At 36.3% G+C, this 23,014-nt stretch overlaps 1 protein-coding gene across 9 annotated transcripts in view; it reads right to left on the bottom strand.

Annotated features, from left to right (window-relative positions):
* HEPACAM2 (HEPACAM family member 2) overlaps positions 1 to 21,820 on the bottom strand; it is a 45,951-nt gene extending 24,131 nt beyond the window's left edge. For 4 of the 9 annotated variants that reach the window (XM_031027747.2, XM_031027746.2, XM_081800535.1 and 1 more), the window contains exons 1-4: positions 21,699 to 21,819; positions 15,288 to 15,641; positions 11,426 to 11,710; positions 217 to 513 (exon numbers count right to left, since the gene is read on the bottom strand). In XM_031027747.2, the coding sequence (XP_030883607.1) occupies positions 217 to 513; positions 11,426 to 11,710; positions 15,288 to 15,641; positions 21,699 to 21,777 (1,015 nt within the window). In that variant the 5' untranslated portion in view covers positions 21,778 to 21,819. Of the gene's footprint in view, positions 1 to 216; positions 514 to 11,425; positions 11,711 to 15,287; positions 15,682 to 21,698 lie in introns of those variants that run through there. The other 5 variants (XM_081800534.1, XM_031027744.2, XM_031027748.2 and 2 more) reach the window with 3 other exon arrangements.
* Positions 21,821 to 23,014: the final 1,194 nt, after the last annotated feature.

The following is a 23,014-nucleotide window of genomic DNA, read 5'->3' as shown; positions in this document are numbered from 1 at the left end:
TCAGTTAGCAATTGAATTCTCTCTCCATTCTGTTTTGGGTTTTCTTTCTTTGACTCATAGAAGCCATGGATTAATCAACTCAGGAAAGAGAGTTTCTTAGAGTTTCTCAACAATCCACAATAGTTTTCTCTTCCACATAGATATAAAATGGGGCTAGAGCAAGACTAGCTTGCATTTGTGTTTCCTTGGGATCCTTGCTTTTTATGTCACACTTACCTACAGAAGTGATGATGACTGTGAAATGAGCTTCATCTCGCCGTCCAGTTACATTGTTGTAAGCACAGCACATATAGTCAGTTGTCTTCTGGCCTACTTTCTCAGATGCAACTTCCAAGCGAGGCCCGTGCTTAATGACATATGTTGTATTGTCAGTCCTCCGGATCCAGGAGTAGGTGTTGGGGGGATAAGAATCAGCAGAACAATAAAACAAGATGGCCTCTCCAATGTCAACAGTGAACACTTCCCTTACTTTTAGCCCTTTGTCAGAATTAACTCGAAGTCCATAAGGTCCATCTGCATTGATAGAAAAAAGAAACAAAGGGATGGTATAAAGAATCACAACATAGTTATAGAGTTTGGGAGAGCATTTTACTTTCCATGAAAGTCTTCAAGTTAAACTTGGGCAAATAGGTCCTCATTTAGATTCCCAATAAATTGTGAAGACTAAAAATGTGTTATTCTGATATCCATGACAATGGAAATTATTTGAGATGTGATTGAACTTATCTGAGATAGTAAAAGCCTTGAAACTTAGTATATAATTTTAGAGACACTGCCATCATAACTGTATGCTAAGCTTTTTATTCATCATCACTTTTTTAAAGATTTAAATTCAATTAGTTAACATATAATATATTATTTGTTTTGGGGTACCAGTCTGTGATTCATCAGTCTTATATAATACCCAGTGCTCATTACAACACATACCCTCCCCAGTGTCCATCACCAAGTTACCCCATCCCTCCACCCTTCTCCCCTCCAGCACGTATGCTAAGCTTTTGAGTAATTAATGTATTGATAAATCTGCAATCGTGTTAGACAAGTACCATCTTTCTGAAACCATAATTGTACTTGAAAGCATATTAGAAATAGATTATGGCCATTATTTTCTCATACTTTGAGTATTATCTGTTTTTCTTTACAGTACTAAGGTAGGTCATGCAAATATTAATAAAATAGTTTCACATGGAGCACAGATTTGTGCAAATAGATACAGAAGTGTCCCATATTTTCATGACACATTAACATTTAAAGAATTTAAAAAAACTTTTCCCTGCAAACCAAGCTTAGAATCCTGTTTGGAAAAAATACATCTTCATTATCATTTACAAATATTCACTGATCATCATAAACTACTTAATCATGGATATCCCATGGTGTTTTTCCTTACTGCAATTTTCTTGTGGCATTTTGCTATGACCATGGCACCAGATTGCCTGTAGATGAAGATGTATTTCCCATTGCTTTCTTCAGAAAATAAAGACAGAGATTGAAAAAATTTCCGAGCTAGATAAAGTCTTTCTTGTCCAGTCTAAATCCTGGTTTAAATTCTAAAAACTAAGGTTTGGACATGATTGTGTTCAGTTTTCAGCTGATCATCACCTACATCTGTTGGCTACTTTCCATATGATTATTTGTTCCATTTCTTTGAAAAAAGTGGATGGTATTTTGATGGGGATTGCATTGAATGTGTAGATTGCTCTAGGTAGCATTGACATCTTCACAATATTTGTTCTTCCAATCCATGAGCATGGAACGTTTTTCCATTTCTTTGTGTCTTCCTCAATTTCTTTCATGAGTATTTTATAGTTTTCTGAGTAAAGATCCTTATGAAAGCACTTTAAGTACTTACACAGACAACCACATTTAATTTTTAAAGCGACCACATGAGGTAGAATTTATTATTCTCATTATAAGATGAAGGAAGAGACATTTAAAAATTAATTTTCCCATGGTCCAAAGTTTTTATATAGCAGAGCTGGAACTCTAAAATATATGCATTTGATCATTCATATTACCTCCCCAAAAATGTATGTGGTATAATTTTCTATATCAGAATAGTTTCTTGTTGTGTAACTATAGTATTATCTCTATAATAAGCTAAAATTGTCTAATTATATATTAATTCTGTACTCAGTTAATCAAGTAATCAATCAACAAATTCTTGTTTGAGAGATACTGTTAGATAATATATTTAATATAAGAGAGAAAAAATATGTATAAGATACAGTTCTTACTCTCAAGGAATTAATAAAATGGAAAAGGCTATGGATGGTTTGCTCAGTAATAACCTAATCTCAAAGGTTCTGATTATTTTTTTTTTAAGATTTTAGTTATTTATTTGAGAGAGAGAGAGAGAGTAAGCACAAGCGGGGTGAGGGGCAGAGGGAGGAGGGGCAGAGGGAGAGGGAGAAGCAGACTCCCTGCTGAGCAGGGAGCCCGATGTGGGGCTTGATCCCAGGACCCCGGGATCATGACCTGAGCCGAAGGCAGACACTTAACTGACTGAGCCACCCAGGTGCCCCGGTTCTGATTTTTTTTTAAAAAGTACTATTTATCTCTCATTATAGGGAATAATATGATGTAATGATTACACAGTAGTCATTATCAGTTATCACTATGTTAAATCCTGATTTTGTCAATAATTATTTAAGTGTTCTTCAGAAGTCATTTAAACTTTTAGGTCTCACTTTCCTCACCTTTGCTATAAAAAGGTTGACTGCATGAATGGTTGCCCAAGTTCCTTCTCCCTTTGAAATACCTTGAATGACTGATGCCATGCTAAAGCTATTTTGGATACTGGCAAACCAACCTTAATTTTGCAGATTCCCAGAGTGGTTCTCTTTTGTGTCAGCATTTTCTGACCAATCTACCATTGGGAAAACACATTTCCTAAGATAAAACAGAAACTGAAGATGCAAAACAATAAATTATATTTAGCTAGGGAACATGAACTTTACACATATTTGCTTCCTAAAGATACAAACTTCTACAGGGAAGCTATAGATTTACATTAATATGTATACATGAGATGATCCTGATTTCAGAAGCCAAATAAAGACGTTAGTATCTTCAAATGTAAAGTAATCAGGAACAGGAGATGGAAGATTATAGTGAAGAGAAATGAATGCCCTTTCCTGCACTGTACTAGCTGTACTAAAACCCTGTCATGTGGCTCTCATTTCAGGCTATGATACAGTCTCTGGGGAAAACCACTCTTTCAGAACTCTGTGCTAAGTGGAACCCTCTTATTCTGAATTCCACTAAACAGTAGGTTGTGTAATGGGAACGAAGAGTTGTTTTCACTCATTCAACCAAAATCAATATTGAGATGTCACTGTGTGCATAGTATTGTTCTAGGCATTGTGGGAGAATCCGAGTGTCGTAGACATGATTCCTGTGGCTGTTCTCCCAGGTCCCCTTCAGCAGCAGGGTCCCTTCAAGTTGTTAGCATTGACAAAACATTAAAGAAGCAAAGACCACCAACTGGTAAGTACTGGTTATGGTTTACATAGTAGGAAACCAAGAGGAGGAATCAACTAAAGTTTGGAACAACAAGAGACCCGAGTCTGTGCACAAAAACTAAAGTCTAAGAGAGCTTTTCTGCGAGCAGTGATAAACAAGAGTGTGGTCATAAAAATACAGCCATTCAGTTTAAGTCTGTCTTCATTGGCTTTCAGGGCTTACAGAATGTGACTATAAAAACAAATTGCTTGATAATTTGACACACATAAAAATGAGTAATATTCTTTTCAGTGTGCTGACATTACTCAAAACTTTTTTGAGAACTCCTCAATTGGAATTGTCTTAGGACCCTGCAACATAATGGAGTATTCTCAAAAGTAGTAATTCTTTTATTTTGGAGAATGGGCTCAATTTGTAAAGGAAGCCCATAGTCACTTACAGCCAAATTTGGTGAATAAGGTTGATTATCTAATTTAATAATATTGCTCTGGTTTAAAATAAAACATGCTTCTAAAGAAAGGAATCTCAGCTTATCTTCCCTACACGTACGCATATTTTGATTTGGCTACTTCCCCATTTGTTGCGTTTCATGATTGACATAAACTTTTCTCCTCTGTCTTAATTATATGCTATATCTGGTTCTTCAGAGTTAGCTTCAAAATCCTTCAAACTTTCCCAGCCCCCATACAAACATTTCTCCCAATTCTTGGAACCTAACACCTTGAAGCATTTAAGTTCCTTGCTTTTGATATGATTTCTTAAAAATATAACATACTTTATCTGATTATATAAGAAATACATGTTTATTGCAGGAAACCTTGAAATTCAGAGACTCACAAGGATGGAAAGAAAACTCATTTGTAATTTTACCATTCAAAGAATGAGTATCCGATTTCAGTGTACGATCTTTCAATCTTATATACTTCTTTCTGTCTCTCACACACACATCTATCTCCTTCCTACCTTCTTTCCTTCCTTCCTTTTTCTTTCCTTCCTTCCTTCCTTCTTTCCTTCCTTCCTTCCTCTTTCTCTCTCTCTCTTTCTCTCTATACACTGCTTACAGTGTTTTCTTCTTACTACATTATGATGTTATTTCCTTTTTAGCACTTCAGTCTGACCATCTTTTACTTTGAGGTGCAGCTGAATGTATTATTCATGAGAATGGGCAATCCAATTGAAGACATTTGGAGTGATTCACCAGTGTGGCCTCTGACATTGAAAATGAAAGCAGGAGGATAATTCTATTTTGACTTTGGATTATGGTTCAGTTTCTTGCCCTGTGGCAGAGAACTCCCAATAGAAATAAACCTTTTGCCTCAGAAATGGCTGTTTACTAAATGACTTGTAAAATCACATATCATCTGTTCTCTTTAACAATTTATGGCTGGGTGGGAACAGTACTGAAATTTCCATCATGATGCTGCTTGCAACCCTGCTTGGGAGCAGATGGTAAGTATTTACTGTGAATGACCTTTTTTTTTTCTTTAATTTTTACCACATAGAATACTTCCCTGCCGCAGTGCCATATGTTGCACACAAAATGCAGTGGTTACTGGGTTATTATTTACAACGAAGCTGGAAGGCATATACATTTCATGGACTATAAGTAGGTATTTGTCTGAGTTACTGACTTGATGTTATATTCCAAACAAGTCCATTACTAGGTTATGACATCATTACCTCATACATACATGGCCAGTCTTAATAGATTCTGTTAGACTTTTTCTGCCAAAATAAAAAATAATTCCTGCTTTCATGAAGGAAGCTGTCACAGAAACAGTGCCTTAAGAAAACAGACTCGTTAATTAATGCTGAAATTCTAAATTATGATGTGGACCTCCATGGGGGAATATTGGAATATGACATTTTTATTGAGAAACTTTGCTAAAGATCAGAAACAAAAACAAAAACAAAAAATAAAAGGCCAAAGCACTGTAATTAGGAAGCTGTTATCTTATGATGGGAATTTAGCCTTGCATCATTAAGAAAGGATATGAAGAAAGATCATCTGTTCCATTTTAGTCAAGTTCAAGAAACCTGTATCGAGTCTTAATCTGTGTCAAGTATTGCCCTAGGGATACAAAGATGAATAACGCAGAGTTCCTATTTAGGGTCGGAGTGCTTATGAATAGAAAGACTCCAGTGCAGTGAGTACCAGGAAAGAAGGTGTTATAGGAGCACAGCGAACCTCTTAGTCACACTGAAGAGCTGAAACAAGGTCGGGGCAAGTGAGCCTTTCTGGAGAAGATGATACTATGAAGGGAGAAGAGGGTGTAGCCAGGTGAAGAAAGAGAAGTGGGAACATCAACCAAGGCATATATTCCCAGTTTGTATAGAATGATAAAGATTGCAAAAATGTTGATGCTACATCAACAGGAAGGATAAATGACAAATCTTCACACTACATACTTTACTTAATTATTGTAACCCCAAATTAAACCAAACCGAACAAAAAATAAAAAGAAACAATAAAACAGGGCTAAAATAGCAATAGAAAGAAAAATGTAAAAATTAAAGAGTCTGAAAAAAGTTAATGAGTCTGGGTTGTGTTTCTATATGTTATGTGATAAGTAATAATTGTTAAGCACAACCCAGACCATGATGTTTGATTTTTGAATCAAACAAACTATGAATGGATGAGTGAATAGTGAATGAATGAAGGTCAGTAAGATGAGATTGTTGACTAAATGAAGAGTTTTGCATTTGAATGTAAAAATAGTCAAGAAAGGAAATTAATAATACTATATTCACAATTACCACTTAATAAGAGTAATAATTGTTGTTAAGCCATCTAGATAATTCATCTTTACAATGCAAACTTGTAAATTTTCCAAATGTTCTTCTTCCTACTATCTACCATTAGTCTTTACTCATGACTGGCGTTTCTCTGTGAGATTTCCATAGACTATGTCTAAAAGAATGTAAAGAAAAAGGTTCAGTCCATAATAGAAGACATATTCTGTGAAATTTGAATTTATTTGAATGGGGATATTTTCCATCCTTTAAAATAACACAGGATAAGAAAGAAGATTTAGGAATTTAAAGCATAATATTTAATATTTATAGGTATGACTATGGTTTTTCCCTCATTTTTATTCTTTATACCCTGTGTATCACCATATTCCATGATAATAATGAGATTGGGGCATGAACATGTACATGTTAAAAGAAAAATTTGGGGTGCCTGGGTGGCTCAGTCCGTTAAGTGTTTGACTCTTGATTTCAGCTCAGGTCATATGATCTCAGGGTCGTGACACTGAGCCCCGCATTAGGCTCTGCACTAGGCATGGAGCCTGCTTAAGATTCTCTGTCTCCCTCTCCCTCTGCCCCTCCCCTCCTTCTTGTGCATGCGCACTTTCTCTCTCTCTACAAAAAAAGAGGGCGCCTGGGTGGCTCAGTTGGTTAAGCATCTGCCTTTGGCTCAGGTCATGATCCCAGAGCCCTGGGATTGAGTCCCATGTTGGGCTCCCTACTCCATTGGGGTCCCTGTTCCGCGGGGAGTCTACTTCTCTGCCCCTCCCCTGGTGCATGCACTCTCTCTTTCAAATAAATAAATAAAATCTTTAAAAAAAAAGTCTTAGTCTCACTTTGACAGATTAAAATAAACTATATAGCCAAATAAAAGTGTATTTAAAGATGCAAATGATACTTTCATGTAACTGTAACTGTTTATGCAATTTTGCTCCGGGAATTTCTCATTTAAATCTATAGCTAGAGTTTAAAGATAGGCAAATAGATGGAGAGACAGATAGATGTTAAAAAAAAAAAAAAACTGATGTAAAGAAAATACTTTCATGTAAACAAAATCATGTTAACTACTGGTAATGTTTGGGAAAGAAAATGTTCTTCTTAAGGTATTCCTTCAGTTTTCTCTTTGTAGGCATCTTCTAAATGATTCACGCTCTCTATAACTTCTTGCTGCCATGTTCCCAATTATGTCAGCATAGTTTTGGCTCACAGGAAAAAAAAAAAAAGAAAGAAAAAAGGGGGGAGGGAAGAGCTAAGATCATTGAGTTCTTCCTATGTGCTACTCACTGACTTCTTTATTCATAAAATCTCACCTAATCCTTCCCATCCAACTTGAGACAGGTATTAGCCTTATACAGAGGACAGTGGAGATAAGGAGAATGAGGACACTGATGCACAAAAAAAGGGGGTCACTTGCATATACTGTTAATGGCAGAACCAAGGTTTTAGCCCAGGCAGTCTCAATTTTCAGCTCAGGCTCATAACCACTGTGCTCTCCACTGCACTCCCCAAATGACATGATATTAACTAGAATTTAATGTGGTTGAAACAAAAAGATCATCAGTTAACAAGGAATGCTCCAGCACAAGCTCACTTCTTGCTGTCTCTGACCACACTGAATGACGGTTCCTTAGGTTTAATATTCAGTAGATGATATCTGGCTGCTTTAATATCTTTTTTTGCATTTTGTACCTTCTATGTGAATGTAAACCATTTAGACCAAGTAATAAAGAATAACGTAAAGATGTATCTGCATAGCCCTAAATTTGATTCACCTTGCCTGCTCACATTTTTTTTCATTGTGCTTAAATAACTTCAATACTTAGGTCTTGTTACTTGCAGTTGAATGGAAGTGTTAATTCATGTCAGAATAAACTTATTCCGTCAAGAAGATAACTACACTTATAAATAGACCACACCAAATCTGAATTTTTCACTCCAATACAATGTTATCATGCAGATAGGCACAGTTTAAACTTCCTTTGTGAATCTATTTCTCAGTCTATGCATTAAGGCAGACAATATTTTCACAATGTCATCTGAATATAAAATTATATAAAACTAAAAATATAGCTAAAAGTTCTGCTATAAAAATAATGCCATTGTTAAACATAATGCAATTAATAACTGTAACAAATCTCAAGTGAGTTGCTTGCAGTGTGGGTGTTGTGGTATTTCTTGGTGAAAAACTGTAATTTCCTCCTTCTGTGGCATTTTTTTTTTTTTTAAAGATTTTATTTGACAGAGAGACACAGCGAGAGAGGGAACACAAGCAGGGGGAGTGGGAGAGTGAGAAGTAGGCTTCCCGCAGAGTAGGGAGCCCGATGCGGGGCTCGATCCCAGGACCCCGGGATCATGACCCGAGCTGAAGGCAGACGCTTAACGACTGAGCCACCCAGGCGCCCCCCTTCTGTGGCATTTTTAATATAATTTCTTCTGTTTCCAAATGAAGGGAATAGTTCATCTTTGAGACAATGAATTTTGGACTAGGTTGGACTAGGAGCTAATCCTCTTTGGTTCCCCTAAACCAAAAATGACTTATACAGTGAATGAAGTTTTTTCTATTTCCATGTGGATAATACTTTTCAGAAAAAAATATTTTGAAATTGCTCTTAAATATGTTTAATCATGGTATATAGTTCAAAATTGGTGCCTTTTCCTTTCTGTATTATTGGTTAATAAAATATATCCTACTTCCCTTTTTTCCTTTCCTATGTATACCATTTCTATAATTGTTTGATGTTTGTGATCTATCTTGAAAACGTGCTCTCTTGACAAACATTTTTTGATTTAGCCTAGAATATGTGTGTCTAAATTTTAGCTTATAAACCATTCTCTAGTCTTTTTTTATTTGAACCTTTGTTTAAAAAATAATTTTTCCTTATTATTTACCATGTAAGGTCTGGTGTTCAAAGCTCTCCATGATTTAACTCAAACATATCTATCTGACCATCTAGTCTACCACACCCCTTGCTGTATCCTTCACTCTAACTAAACTTGACCATTTGCCTAAACTTTGACCTTGCTTTGGGTTTGGGTTCCTGCTGTCCCCATTGCCTAAAATGGTTTTTCCAGACACTGTTACTTGCCCCAGTCATGCCCATTGTTCAAGATTCATCTTAAATGTTACTTCCTACAATAACCATTCTCTCTAGCCAGAAGTAATATTTTCCTTCTCTGAATTTCATAGTCTCGTAATATTATAGTGATAATAATGGCTAATAGTTGTAGAATACTTAGTATCAGTCACTGTTCTAAGCAATTTGCATATAGTAACAGATTTAATCCTCACAGTAACTCTATGAAGTAGGTATTACTTGGTATTATAATGGTATTATCATCATTATATGGATGAAAAAACTGAGGCACAGAGAGGTAAGGTAGTAGATACAGGATTTGAACCCAGGCCTCTGGCTCCAGAGTTCTTGTTCCTAGCCATTATGGTCCTTTGTACACTTCCCTATAGTATTTATGACATTCTCTTTCACACATTTTATTGTGCATATTTTCTCACGTCTGCTTAACTATAGGATAGCTTCCTGTTTCAAGAGTCAATGATTCCATTTTTCTTGGCTTAATTTTGCTGGCTCAAGCAAACCTTACTGGATACTTGAATCACACTATTTCACTCCTCTCCCTGCAGCTGCTTTTCCTGCCCCAATCCTGGAGCTCAGTTTTACTGCTGAGCTTTAGCTAGTTGGAAAAGCCTACATTTTGTACATATGCTAGTGCTTTTTCCCAAAAAGTTAGTAACACATTTCCTCAAGAGGACTCCATCAATTTTCTATTGAAGAAAATAGAATCAGTAATATAAACAGCCTCTGTTTACTGAGTGCTTGTTTTGTGTCAGTCATTAGCTATTTTTCAGATACCTTATTGAGCCACAGCAATGTGGTGAGGTAGTTTTAACTATCTCCATTTTACCAATGAGGCTCAGAAAGGTCAAGGAATTTCTTAAGGTCATATGAGTAATGATAGAACTCATCTCCTACTTAGGTCTGTCTACCTCCTAAGCACCTAAACACTAGGCTTTGGGGCCTCTCCTAGTATTATTATACAGATAGTATTTGGCGAGTAAGTAGATACAGTTAATTCTGCCCAATGGTTCAACTAGCTGAAACCTCTACCCTCATGCCACAGGGTTGAGAAGTTTTCCTTTACCATGCCTCACTCTTTTTGTTACACTGCTGTTGTGGCTATGTTCTAAGCTACATAGTGACTGATGAGAAGACTTCCCAATGTGATAGGTCATTGGTCCTCAACTAGGGGAGATTTTGCACCCTCCATAACAGGGGACATACGGCAATATCCAGAGACATTTTTATTTGTCACAGTTGAAGGTGGGGAGGCCAGGGATGCCATTAAACATCCTATAATACATAAGACAGCCCCCACAACAAAGATTTGTCCAGCCCAAAATGTCAGTAGTGTGGACACTGAGAAACCCTGTGTGAAGCTGAAATTAGACTGCAAAATTAAACATACTAGAGGTGGTGCTATGAAGTAGAGGGGACTGGGAAAAATAATATAATAAAGAAAGAGGGATCCTGCTTGGGCTGGGATGATAATATGACACAAACTGAAGAGCTTGATGAACTTAACTCTGTATGTGAGATTAAATGACAATAACAGCAACAACAACGGAAAAAAAACAAAGAAAATTGAAATCTGAAATAATTACCGATCCTCTGGGAACCTTATTAGCTTACTGCAGAACAATTAAGTTTTCTCTAAAAATGGAGCTGAGAAAATGGGCAGAAGAATAGCCATGCCCTGGGATGTAGTACCCATGCATAATCTGGGAACACTCTTTCTCCCTGTGGTCAGCTACAGCGCACCCCCCTCCTCCAGTTTATGATCACCAATTCTTCGTCCTTAGAGTAAATAAATTAGTGCCTTCTGTATTGGTTCTTGGTTCTTAAAATTGAGTTTCCTACTTTCCACTGGATATAAAGTCACACAACAGACCAAGTCAGAAAATGTATCCTAAAAGGCTCACAGCCAGTATCTCAACTTGATATTCAAGAAAGAGGGTCATTCTACTAGCTATATTTCATGACAAAGACTATGTATAAGAAGTATAATTACAACTAGTACTGTATTACAATAATGTAAAAAACAAATGACAGTTTGTGTTGATATTCTCTGTGACCACCCTTGTGTAAACTTCCCAAAAGAAAAGTCATGAATATACATATTTTTAAAAACTTACAATATATGGTAGGCATAATGATGTCACTTTCCATCTCACTGACAGGGTTCTTCACCAGGCAACTGTAATTCCCAATATCTTCTTTGGTCACTGGAGCAATATGAAGGGTATTGTTTTGCAGAGAAAAGGAGGTGGTGGAGCTGGTGTGGACAGGCCTTTCATTTTTTAGCCACTGGTAAACCAGCCGGGTGCCCCCTTCCACAAGGCATGTCAGGGTCATGTTCCCCACATACTCCACAGCTCCAGAGGAAGGCTGAGTCTGTACAACTGGTTTTGTGACAGGATCTGCAATATCAAAAGAGATAGAAATGGTTTTTGCCACCACGGAATTATAATACAAGTCTGTGTGGTCTTTCAAACGTCAAATCCTGGGGAAATGATTCTAAAATTTTACATTTTTGTAGATGTACACAGTTCAGAAAATAAAGAAGAGAATAAAAAATAATCAATGGAAAATGCAAAATGATAAAAATATAAAAATATCATTTTTAGCAGAGATAACCAAAATTCTAGAATGTACTTTTCAAGGGTTTTCTAATGAAAACCTTTACTTTATAGATAATGCAGTTAGTGTAGAGAACACCAACTTCCTTATTTCCTGTTCATTGTGCCTTTTCCCACATCATAAAGGTATACTCTCACAGGCAAAGTTTACATGGCATTCCCCTCTCTTGATTTGTTCTAATGTCCCAAAAATAGCTGCTTGGGGTAGATGAACCTAAATTTTTATCCACCATCTGTAAAATATAAAGCTCATATATATTACACTTGTGGAATATTGAGGGAAAGTTTTAGAGAATCACATTTTCAGCACTTACTTTTCTTTCTAGGTAAGTGAACTAATTATATGTTTTAATTGCTGTGCAATTGCAACATTATGTTAGCCACTTTACAAACCAAAGCCTACATTTCAACACTGATTCAATTTGAAAACAGGATAAAATGTGTTATTGTGATTACATCCCATTAGAGATATAAAAGACAAATCCAACAGTAATTCCCGTTGGAATTTCAAGTAATAGGAAAATAGTTATATCTCATGAATCTGGTACGTGATGCTATTTGTCAAATGAAGAAATCTCCAAGAATGAGTAAATATTTCCTCCCTGAGTTTTAACTGTAAAATTATTGGGTAAGGGTTGAAATTATATAAGTATCCACAAATATTTTCAGCAAACTTCATTAATCTTTGACGTTCTCAGTTCTGTTTGATAAAGGACAGTGACTTGACCAGAGCTACACAGCAGTTAGTGACAAAATGAAGAGGGCTTTATATCTGGCAATGTTTCTCTCCTGCATTTTGGAGACATATATGTTTAATAATTTCCTTCTATGCATCATCACAGGACACACAGAGAGTGAGATGATAGATAAGTGAGAAATGATTGGCTCAGATATTTAGATTTCAATTTCCTATCAGGCTTTAAATTGGGGTTGATGCATCTCTGAAGGTAAATTCCTCTTGACTCATGCACTCATTTTCCTACATGGAAAAATGTGCATTGGGGAATAAACAGACCCAGTCCTTCAGCCCAGGGAATATAGGAGAAAATGAAAAATAAGAAAAAAGGAAACTGAAATAATCTGCAGGGGACCTAAGTAGTTCTGAAGCCTTCAGTTTTTCTTAAGATGGGTACAATCAACTTGTTCGTTCAATTTAATCTTTTAGAGTCCCTGGCAAGAACAAAGGATGTAGAATAGCTTTTGTTTACATTATTATGATTTAAAAAGAAAAAATGAGTTGTGTACATTTATTACACAGGAAAAGCTTATGTTTCAAATATCTCTCTGTGTGGAAACAGATGTGGTATGGGAAAGAAGTAACGTCGAAGGTCTTTTATGGGGAGAACCAATCAGAATAGGCTGTGATCATATACCTGCCTTAAAGAGTGTGACTCACATGTGGAAGTTTCCCAGGAAGATATTTTACATAGGCCCTAAGCCCTATTAAGACTTTTTAGTTGCATTTTGCCAAACAGACCCAATTTTACTAGATATTAAAATGTAATGAATATTCCATTAAGTTTTGGGGAGAGATAGGATACTACCCAGGAGAATTTCATAAACATTTTCTCCTTTTCTCTTTTCACAGTTGCTCTATAGGCATCTGCTTCCATATCCTCTGCCTTTGCTTCCCTCAGCTTTTCTGGTCTCCACTCATTTACTTCACACACACTTACTGAGTGCCTACTAAAGGCCAGCATCGGCTTTTAGGAACTGAGGACAAAGCAGCAAACAATACAAAGTCCCTGCTCCCATGGACCTCATATTCTAGGTGTGGGAGGGAAAAAATAATCAAATAAAAATATATAATATATCCAGGTGGAAATAAGTGCTGTGAAAAGAATAAAACAGAACTCAAGATAGATAGTAACTCTCTCTATATATTTGTTTGGGGGAATCTCTCTCTCTCTTTCTTTCTCTCTCTGTTTGGGGGAATGAGGCTATACTTTATAACGTGGTCAGGAAAACCTTCACAGATAAAGTGACATTTTGGCTGAGACCTAAAGGAAATAGGGCAGGGAACCATGCTATTATCTAGGAGAAAAGCAGTCTAGGTAGACTGAATAGCAAGCACAAAGGCCCTGAGGCATAAGTGTGTTTGGCCTATTCTAGGAAAAGCTAGGAGGCCAGTGTGGTCACAACAGAGTGAGTGAGGGGTGAGGAAGGTAGGAAATGGGGTCAGAGAGATGCTGGGTATGCTGGGAGGGATCATGTGGGGACCTTGTAGGACATTGTTAGTACTCTGGCTCTTATCTTAAGTGAGATAGAAAGCCATGGGAGGGTTTAAAGCTGCAGGAGGTGGGAGTAGAAGCAGGAGACCGGGTAGCAGGCTATTAGGGATAGTCCAGTTCAGAGCTGGTGGTGGCGTTGAGAGAGGAGGTAGAGGGGGTGGTAAGAAGTGACTGAACACTATTTTGAAGGTAAAACTGACTGATAACTTGTGGACTGGATGTGGGGTGTGAGAGAAAGAGGGGGTCAATGGTGATGGCAAAGTTTTGGCTTGAGCAACTGATGGAATGGAGTTGGTATTTACTAAAATGGAGAAAATTTTAAGTAATAACCTGTTAAATAATCAGGTTTAAGGGGAAAATCAGAAGTTGGGGTTTGGACATAGTGTATTTAAGGCATGCTACTTATATACCTCAATAAGGAAAATAAAGGTCTGAAATTTAGCTGACTCCATAATCCCTCAGAGGACATTTCCAGCAACTTCTATTGTTCCTTAAGTACAGTCCTTGAGCAAGTCTCATCCTCTCCCAAACAGTGTATCAAAATAAAAGTCTTCATGTGACAAAAACAGGGCTCTTCCCAGGGTGTGTTCTGATACTGAGAAAAAAAAATTCCTCCATCTTACTGTATCAGCAACTTTATCCTTGATAGTTTCCAGGCAAACAAATTAAGTTCTGCTTATTGCTTGATTACCTTTCATTGGCCACTATGCATGTACTTTACATGCATGTCTTATTTAATATTCAGAAAACTTTGTGAGATATATAATGGAATTTGTGCCATGAAACACTGAGGGTTTTTTTTTTTTTAAGATTTTATTTATTTGACAGAGAGAGAAAGAGAGAGCACAGACAGGGGAAGCAGCAGAGGGAGAGGGAGAAGCAGGCTCCCCAGTGAGCAGGGAGCCCAACTTGGGGCTTGGTCCTGGGACTCCAGGATCGTGACCTGAGCTGAAGGCGTATGCTTAACCAACTGAGCCACCCAGGTGCCCCGAAACACTGAGGTTTTGAGGGTTAATTAATCTGCCCAAAGTTGCATAGCCAGGACCTAAAGCCCAGGTAGTCTAATCTCCTGAGCTGTTACTAACTGCCATGCTCCCTGCGGCCCAGGTCACTTATAGTGGACTCACCATCAACGGTCACTTGTATCTTCTGACTAGCTGATAGAGTTCCATTTCCCTGAATGTTGACCTTCACGATGTAATTGCCTTCATCAGTGAACTGCAATGGGTTGATGAGCAGAGACGCATTGGGCGGCATCATGGTGAACTTGTGTTGGTATTCCAAGTCAGGAACCACAGACTTGTTCACGGAGCCCAGTAAGTATTTGGGCATCGTGTGGGGTCTCTCAAACAGCCATATGATCTGGATGTCTGATGCCACAGTGTGGAATCCATAGTGCACAGGGAGGTAGAGGGCCTGGCCCCTGATGCCATGAACAGTGTGTGAGGGCACTGTCACTTTCAGCCCCGAGCAAGCGCCTGCTACAAAGGAAAGGAAAGTTGTAATGACCCTGAACCACATTTCACAATCTAAGGGGCAATACAGAGAGAACCTGATCGGGTGATAATGCTTATAAAGGAGAGAGGCTTCTAGGTACTGAGCATTCTAGTACCTGCAGAGGTAAATATTTGTCTCTTAAACCTTCTGCATTTAAAAAACTCCACCCAAAGACTATGTTGATTAAATGGCTTCTTTAAAGGCAAGATGAAAAGGAAAAGCAGAAGTTATTATCTATGGCTGTTAAAGAATAATGGGAAAAAGAGAACTGGGAAAGATTGTTAATTCTAAAGTCCAATGAAACCCGGAAAAATTATGAAATTGTGTTTGAATCATATCATATCCCAATTAAACTCTGATTTGAGAAACACTGAGGAGCTACTTCCTCCTCAGAATCTCTCTCCAAGTCTTCTGCAATGGCTTACTAGACCATTATTGGAAGTTTTCCTCTTTAGCCAAAGGCTTGTCACATGGACAAGTGTGGTAGTAAAAGATATTGTGAGAAAGGCTGGTGGTGCTAATAGGATTTGATGATACATTGGGGTGAAATACAAGAAACAAAGAGGAGTCAAGAATGATTCTAAGGTTGCTGACCTGATCAAATGGAAGAATGGTTGTCATTTATTAATGGGCAACTAATAAATTAACCATGGGGAAGACTGGGGAGAAGAGATTTTTGTGGGGCAGATTAGGAGTCAGTTTTGGACATGTTCATTTGAGATACCCATATGACATCCATGGGGCAATACTGAAAGGATATACTGGGCATGAAAGCATGATTAATGTGGGTTTAAGACAGAATGAGAGCCTGGAGGGCCTTGGGCCATGGAGCTCTGCCCAACGCATGGCCCTGGCTCCCAGCCTCCTGCCTGCCTGTGTTGTTTGGACCCGTGCACTCACTGCTATGTCTGCAGGTTTCTTCCTATTTTCTGGCACCTGGAGATTTCCATACCTTTACCTTGAGCCATGATATATATTTTAAGTTTTTATTTGGCACTTCTATGTATTTGCAATTAAGAAGAGACTCCTCCTTAGTTCAGACTACCATGTTGCTTGAATCCTAATTAAAAACTATTTGCTTTGGCATCATTTTAAAAAGGAGCAAGATACTACCGACAGCATATGAACATTTGAAATAGGGAGAGAATGGGAGGAATTTAAATGTGAAGTATTTTAAACATTGAGGGAAAAAAGAAAGAATGGAAACTGTAGACAGTGAGTATAGACAATACTTCTGGGGAGTTCTGCTGTGAAGGGGAGCAGAAAAATGTTCTTTTCTTTCTTCTCTATTTCTTTGGATGGATGCTAAACAGTATGTTTGTAGCTACTGAAATGATCCACTAGAAAGAGAAAACTTGATGAAGCCAAATACAGATGAGTGAAGGTGGAATAAAAAAAAATCCTAGGTAAGAAAAAATAGAAATTTGGGCACAAATAGAGATACCTTACAATTTCAATTTTCTCATATAAAAATGTTTATTTTCTTTAATTGCTTTCCCTTTTCATCCCTACTAGAAAGAGGGTCTTTAAGCTTTATCTAAGTGATGTTATAAAAGGCCATCAATATTAGGAAAGGAAAGGTATAAAGGTCTGTTTGTGTGATGATTTCTTTGGAGAAACTGAAAGATGTAGTCTGCCACTAAGAGGAATCAAATTCTACCAACAGTAAATCTCTCTCTTACTTTCCAGGCTGGAGGTGAGAGTAAAGATTTCCATCATTTTGGTCCTCAGTTAGCTATTAGTAGAGAGTGAGACCTGGGTCTGGCAGATAAGTTAGAGAAAAACTCAGGAGAAAGCAAAAAGATGAAGATCACAGGAAGTTAGAGGGAGAAGGAACTCCCAGATGTTCACCTGAAACTGACCGTATGGACTGAGAATTAGGTGACTCTATGGGCAAAATAAATATGTGTCTTATAGTTTCCTTGGGCTCTGTGTGTATTTGTGATGGACTCTGTAATTTTTTTTCCTGATAATGGGCTGTACCTGTACATTCATTTTAGTGATTTGGTTCATAACAAAGGAGTTACAAAGGTATGAGGATTTGCTTCTGTTTTCTTTTCTGGCAAGTGCAAGAATGTTAAATTTGTAGTTGTTCCTAGTTTGAATCATTAGAAAAAGAAGGAACTCGTGCTGGGAATTCTAAAGCAGAGATAAAATGGATTGCAGAAAAGGAGTAGTGGTTTCTGCAAGGAAATCATAAGAGAGAGAAAAAAGAAGAGAAGGTAAATCTAGGACTTAAACCTAGTAATGTCTGTGATATGTGAAACAGGGGCCAACAGAAGAGGGTAAAGTTCTTCAAGCCACAGACTGAGAAACACATTGGGCATTTGGATGAGGGACCAGTAAAGGAAAAGATTCCTCTTAGCATATGTGTTATCTGCACAAAACAACATGCATCTACATGCTTTTCATTGAAATTGGGGATAGGAAGCTCTGGACAAATTCCTGGTAAGCAATAAATAAAAACTTGTTTTTTAATACCCATTATTACTAACTTAAGATACATCAAACATAATTTTCACTGTATTTATGAAGTGTGTTGCTGTCTCCTTTTATATTTCAGTAAATATGGAAGTATTTATGAGGTTTCACAGTTCACTGTTGATCTTGGACTTCCTTGTCCTACTGTCACCATTTAGTCATTAAATTCATCACTTGCAAATTGCCTCGAAATAAGAGATTTTAGGAACCTAATCTCTAAATTTGCAGAGAGATTTCTGTATTTGACACTTTGATAAAGTTAAAAATTGATGAAATGCAAGGTCTTAGTAAAGGACACACCCTTGGGATAAAATGATGATTGGCCAGTTAAGTGGCCTTAGAAAAGTCATTCTAATTCTCTGGACCTCAGTTTTCTCATGTGTGAAAGGAGGGTAATATTAGATGAGGTCTAAGTCTCTCTCTACTATTTATGTTTGTTCTTGACATCCTGAGGTGCTTTTCTCAGGGTAGCACCTACCTTACTTTTAAAGGTGAAAGGCCCATATTTAATTGAAAGGGCCCACAGAATTTTGAAGTATTGAGTCTCAGGTTTTAGTCCACTTAAGTCACAATCCCTGGATGTCCTTTAGTAAGGCGGCGACTGTGTTTTTTTACCAAGGAACCATGGGGGATGGTGGGAATCTACATCATTGCCTTGAGAATGCTCTGGAAAAAGTTTCATGGCTGTTGACTTAAAACTCGGTAGTTGCCTTTGACAGTGAGCTATAGATATAGATGGCCTGGATGCAATTCTGGCCAATCTGTTCTTGTTTGGGGAAGTCATAAGTCCTTGTTTAGGGTCTTTTTTTCCCTTTTGTTTTATTTTTTGGAAAAGGGGAAGAACTGTTTTTCATCTACTTTTTTTTTTTTTTGGTAGTTATAGTTTAAAGATTAACTAAGATTTTAGTAGTCAGAAAATGGTTGGGAGGCACTTTACTACTATGTAGTGCTAGCATGACTAGAATAGAAATGTTGGTGATTTTTGGATCTTGAATCAGAATGTTGAATCTTAAGCATGAAAAGACTGATTGGAAAGTCTATGATTGAAGTTATGGGAAGCAAATTTTATTTAATGCAAGGTTAAATACAATACAAATATTGCAGCCCAGGAATAATGAACTACTTTAGAAGAAAATAACATTTTATATGGCACTTACAATAATTGTTTAAGTGGGGTGAACTAGTTCTTTGGGCTATTTCAGAAATTGTGTCATGTAATAATGCCTTAAATAATACATTGCTATCAACATCTCTGAATGTATTCAATGTTTATAATATCAAATCATATGAAATCATATCATTTAATTTTTTTCAAATATATGTTCTTTTTCAAATATACGTATGACAGTGAGAGAGAGCACAGCTATTACAATAGCTCTTTCCTTAGATTGCCTATACCATTTTATCAGATAAATTATAGATAGCAAGTTATAAGAATATCAGCAAAGATTGTAATTTTCTTTATAGAGTATCTTATCTCAGCTACAAAAATTTTTTCATTTTGCAGGAAAGAACCTATTGATATGATGTAATCCTTACTTGTAGTGAACTTTGGTGAATAAACAGATGATTAGATACCTCCTCTACATCTTAAGAACACACTCTTTTTTCACTGTTGTATTTTGCACTACAGATGTGATAAACCTATGCTCTCATACGGTACTGTATTAACTTTAAAAAAATTAGTTTCATTTTGAGAATTTTTTAAGCTCTCTTTTCTAGTTGTATGAGAAAACCTAAAGAACTAAAACTATTGATTTTAGGAAGTCAACCTCTGTGTGAACAAATAAACCTTAAGAAAATAAATTTTAAAAATTGATGAAATTTAATTTCCTTTTGATATTCCAAATAATTGGACTTAAATAAAAATTCAATTTTATTATTAGAGTCACTAATACCTACTTTTTAAATATAAAAAAGAAAAATTCTTAGACTTTTTGCATATAAGGCATTACATTAACTTGAAGAAATATTAATAATTAACATACAACATTATAGCAATAATCTCCCTTTTAGAGACTCCCTTAAACTGTCTAACAACAGCACTATAAACGAATGTCCAGTGTTTAGAAACACTTGAAGTCATACTGTAAAATTTATCTATATTCCAGAAACAAAAGACTCCCTAGACCAGTTTCACTGTATTGAATATAAACATCAGACTTCACAAAGTGACCTCTAGCTGTACCTTAAAATAGTTGGCATTTACTTCCCCTTTATCATGTATGATATTAGCAAGCATAACACAACTATTGTTGACTGAAAATAAACTCCTGCATCTTCAGAGAAAATAGAAACTATGAAGTTGTACTTTGAATAGCCTTTACAAACTACATTTTGGGCTTCAAAATTTTTAAGATTTTTTTTTTTCAAAAAGAAAAAAAATCAGATATCCAATATTCTAAAAACAAAGAGATTTCCACATTACATATGATCTTTACAACACACCATCAATGGAGAAAAGTGAATTTGTGTAAGAAAGACTTAAGGGATAACCATTTTAACTACTTAGGAACATGCTATCTATTTCTATGTATTAGTCATTTTAATTTTATTTTAGTCAAATTCCTCAAATAAATTGTTTTTAAGTTCTTCTTAAAGCCAGCTTCAAAAATATTACTTATGAAATGACAGCATGCCTGTTGTTATAAAATTAAAAATAAGTGGGGGCACTGACACACAGGATACTTTTAGAGCCCAGAAAAATGCACAAAGATAAAAAGTCAGTAATGGTACTTGTTGATTTTTCTAAAAATTTCAAAAACTAAAAATCTATATAGGCTTGAATTTGACAACGTAAAACAATCACCAACTATGGGAAACTCAGTTTTTAGAAAAGGATGAAAAAGAGAACACCTAGTGAAAAAAAAGATGACACAAAAACAGTGGGAATGTTGGAGAAAGACTCTTTAAGAATGAAGAGGAGAATGAGGAGAAAACAGTAAAGTCAAGGAAAAAAAATGTAGTAAGACTAACCATTGGACAAAGAGAAAGGCTAAAGGTATTTTGGAGAAATAATACTTTTTAACACAAATAGCTCCCTATTGTGTATACAATATTTTTTGTAACTTTGGAACCTCAACTTTTTCTACATTTTATGATAGGTAATTTAAAATGAAGCAGAGCTGACAGTTTACCACAATATTTTTAATTAAAACCATTTTCATAAATTGTTATGGGTTTCACTAAAAATGGTCACAAATTCATGGCCTATGTGAAGATTGGCCAAAATAAAATGCATTGAAGACTATTAAATCTATATGTAAACTCTGTAAAAAGAAGAAATTCATTAGGTTTTAGAAGGTCTTAACTTTCTTAATGAGTACTGTTGACAGTAATTGCTATTCTAAGAAAACCACAATCATCGTTTATTCAACCTCATTTCTCCTAAATGTTCCTGCTTCTTTACTGGAACAAAGTGTGCTATTGTTTAAAAGGTTCTGAGCTGTTCTTCAATTATCTGAGTGAATCTACAGCTTAAAGCAAATATTTACCTTATGCCCACAATTAAAAATACAAAACAAAACAAAACAAACAATAGCTGAAATGCAGTGCCTTACCTAAGAGAAGGAGGTATATTTTGCACTGAAAGCCCCCAACTGTGCTGCTGAAGGACTCCATGAAAGCATCCTGTCCCATGCATACAGTGCCCTGTTCCCAGTGGCAACTTGGTTCATGGACCAGCAGCTGCTGGTTTATTTGCTAGGGAAATTAGCAGTGAGGTAACAGACCCTATCCTGTCTCTTGCTTCTGTGATTTGAATACAGAATGAATGTGTATACAAAGGACACAGGGAGTGGGAACACCTGTTATATACTGTGCAAGAATACAGGCTTATGACTTCAGAACAGCTTCTTAGCGATTATCAGACTATCAGTAATTGTCAGTATATCTCATGAATCATTCTTGGTTATTAATAATCACATGAAGGAAAACATCCTTTTGGGTGACTTTATTGAAAAATAGTATGCTTTCATAATGAGAGCATATTGTGAAATTCCCTGAAAAAGGTAAGTTGGTTTCCTATCATGCAAAATTATGCCATTATTTTGAAATTAAAATTCTTTTTCTATGAAAATTGAAGTACTTCATATATCTGCTAAAACTACAAATCATCATGAAGTCACTAACATGTAAAAGTTATACCAAAGAATCAAAACAGAGCACCTGAGTATCTTTAAAAATGTATTTTTCTACGTATTATTTTCTATTATAAACATCTGGCATGGTTTTATTGAATCTATGGATTCATGTTATTTTTAAAAGCAAACCACAGGTGTGTTTCCAAGTGACAGTGAATCATGGACCATGCATAATTATAACGAAAACAGATAATATCTGAAGCCACATTTTCACAGCTGAAGCATAGAGGAAGTAAACCAATGGCCCAGAGAAGCTCTTGTCTCTACTGTGGTGTCCGGGCTACAGCTTTTCAGCCTGACCTCTTCATTGCCATGGGAGCAGGCAGTCTTAGCACTTCCACTTAATTTACTAAGTTATAAGTTAACTCCCATTTAATTTCATTTATTGCAAGAAGGTTCTAGTCTAAGGCTGCCACTATGTAAAGTATATAACAAACATATATAACATGAAGCATATAACATAAAGTATGTAATAAAATCTGCATCAAATCCAGCAAAATTCCTGCCTAAATCATTTTTAACAGTAAAGGCTCACTGAAGGAATTCAATAATGGAAAAAAGACTATTCCTTAAGTGTAAAGGTAAAAAAAAAAAAAGGAATGATAGTTATTTTAGAATCCAAGTTTGGAAACATTTTTTGCAGTAAGGCTCCCACCTCTTCCAGAAGTGCTTCTATAGGCAAAGAGAGTGAGTGACTTTTGGGAAAACCTGAGGCCTCGTCAGAGGTCACTTTA

The sequence above is a fragment of the Leptonychotes weddellii genome, chromosome 12, assembly GCF_054177405.1.
Source record: "Leptonychotes weddellii isolate Sample4059 chromosome 12, ASM5417740v2, whole genome shotgun sequence".
Classification (NCBI taxonomy): Eukaryota; Metazoa; Chordata; class Mammalia; order Carnivora; family Phocidae; genus Leptonychotes; species Leptonychotes weddellii.
The sequence above is the reverse complement of the archived record's forward strand: the minus strand, read 5'-3'. Positions and strand labels throughout refer to the sequence as shown.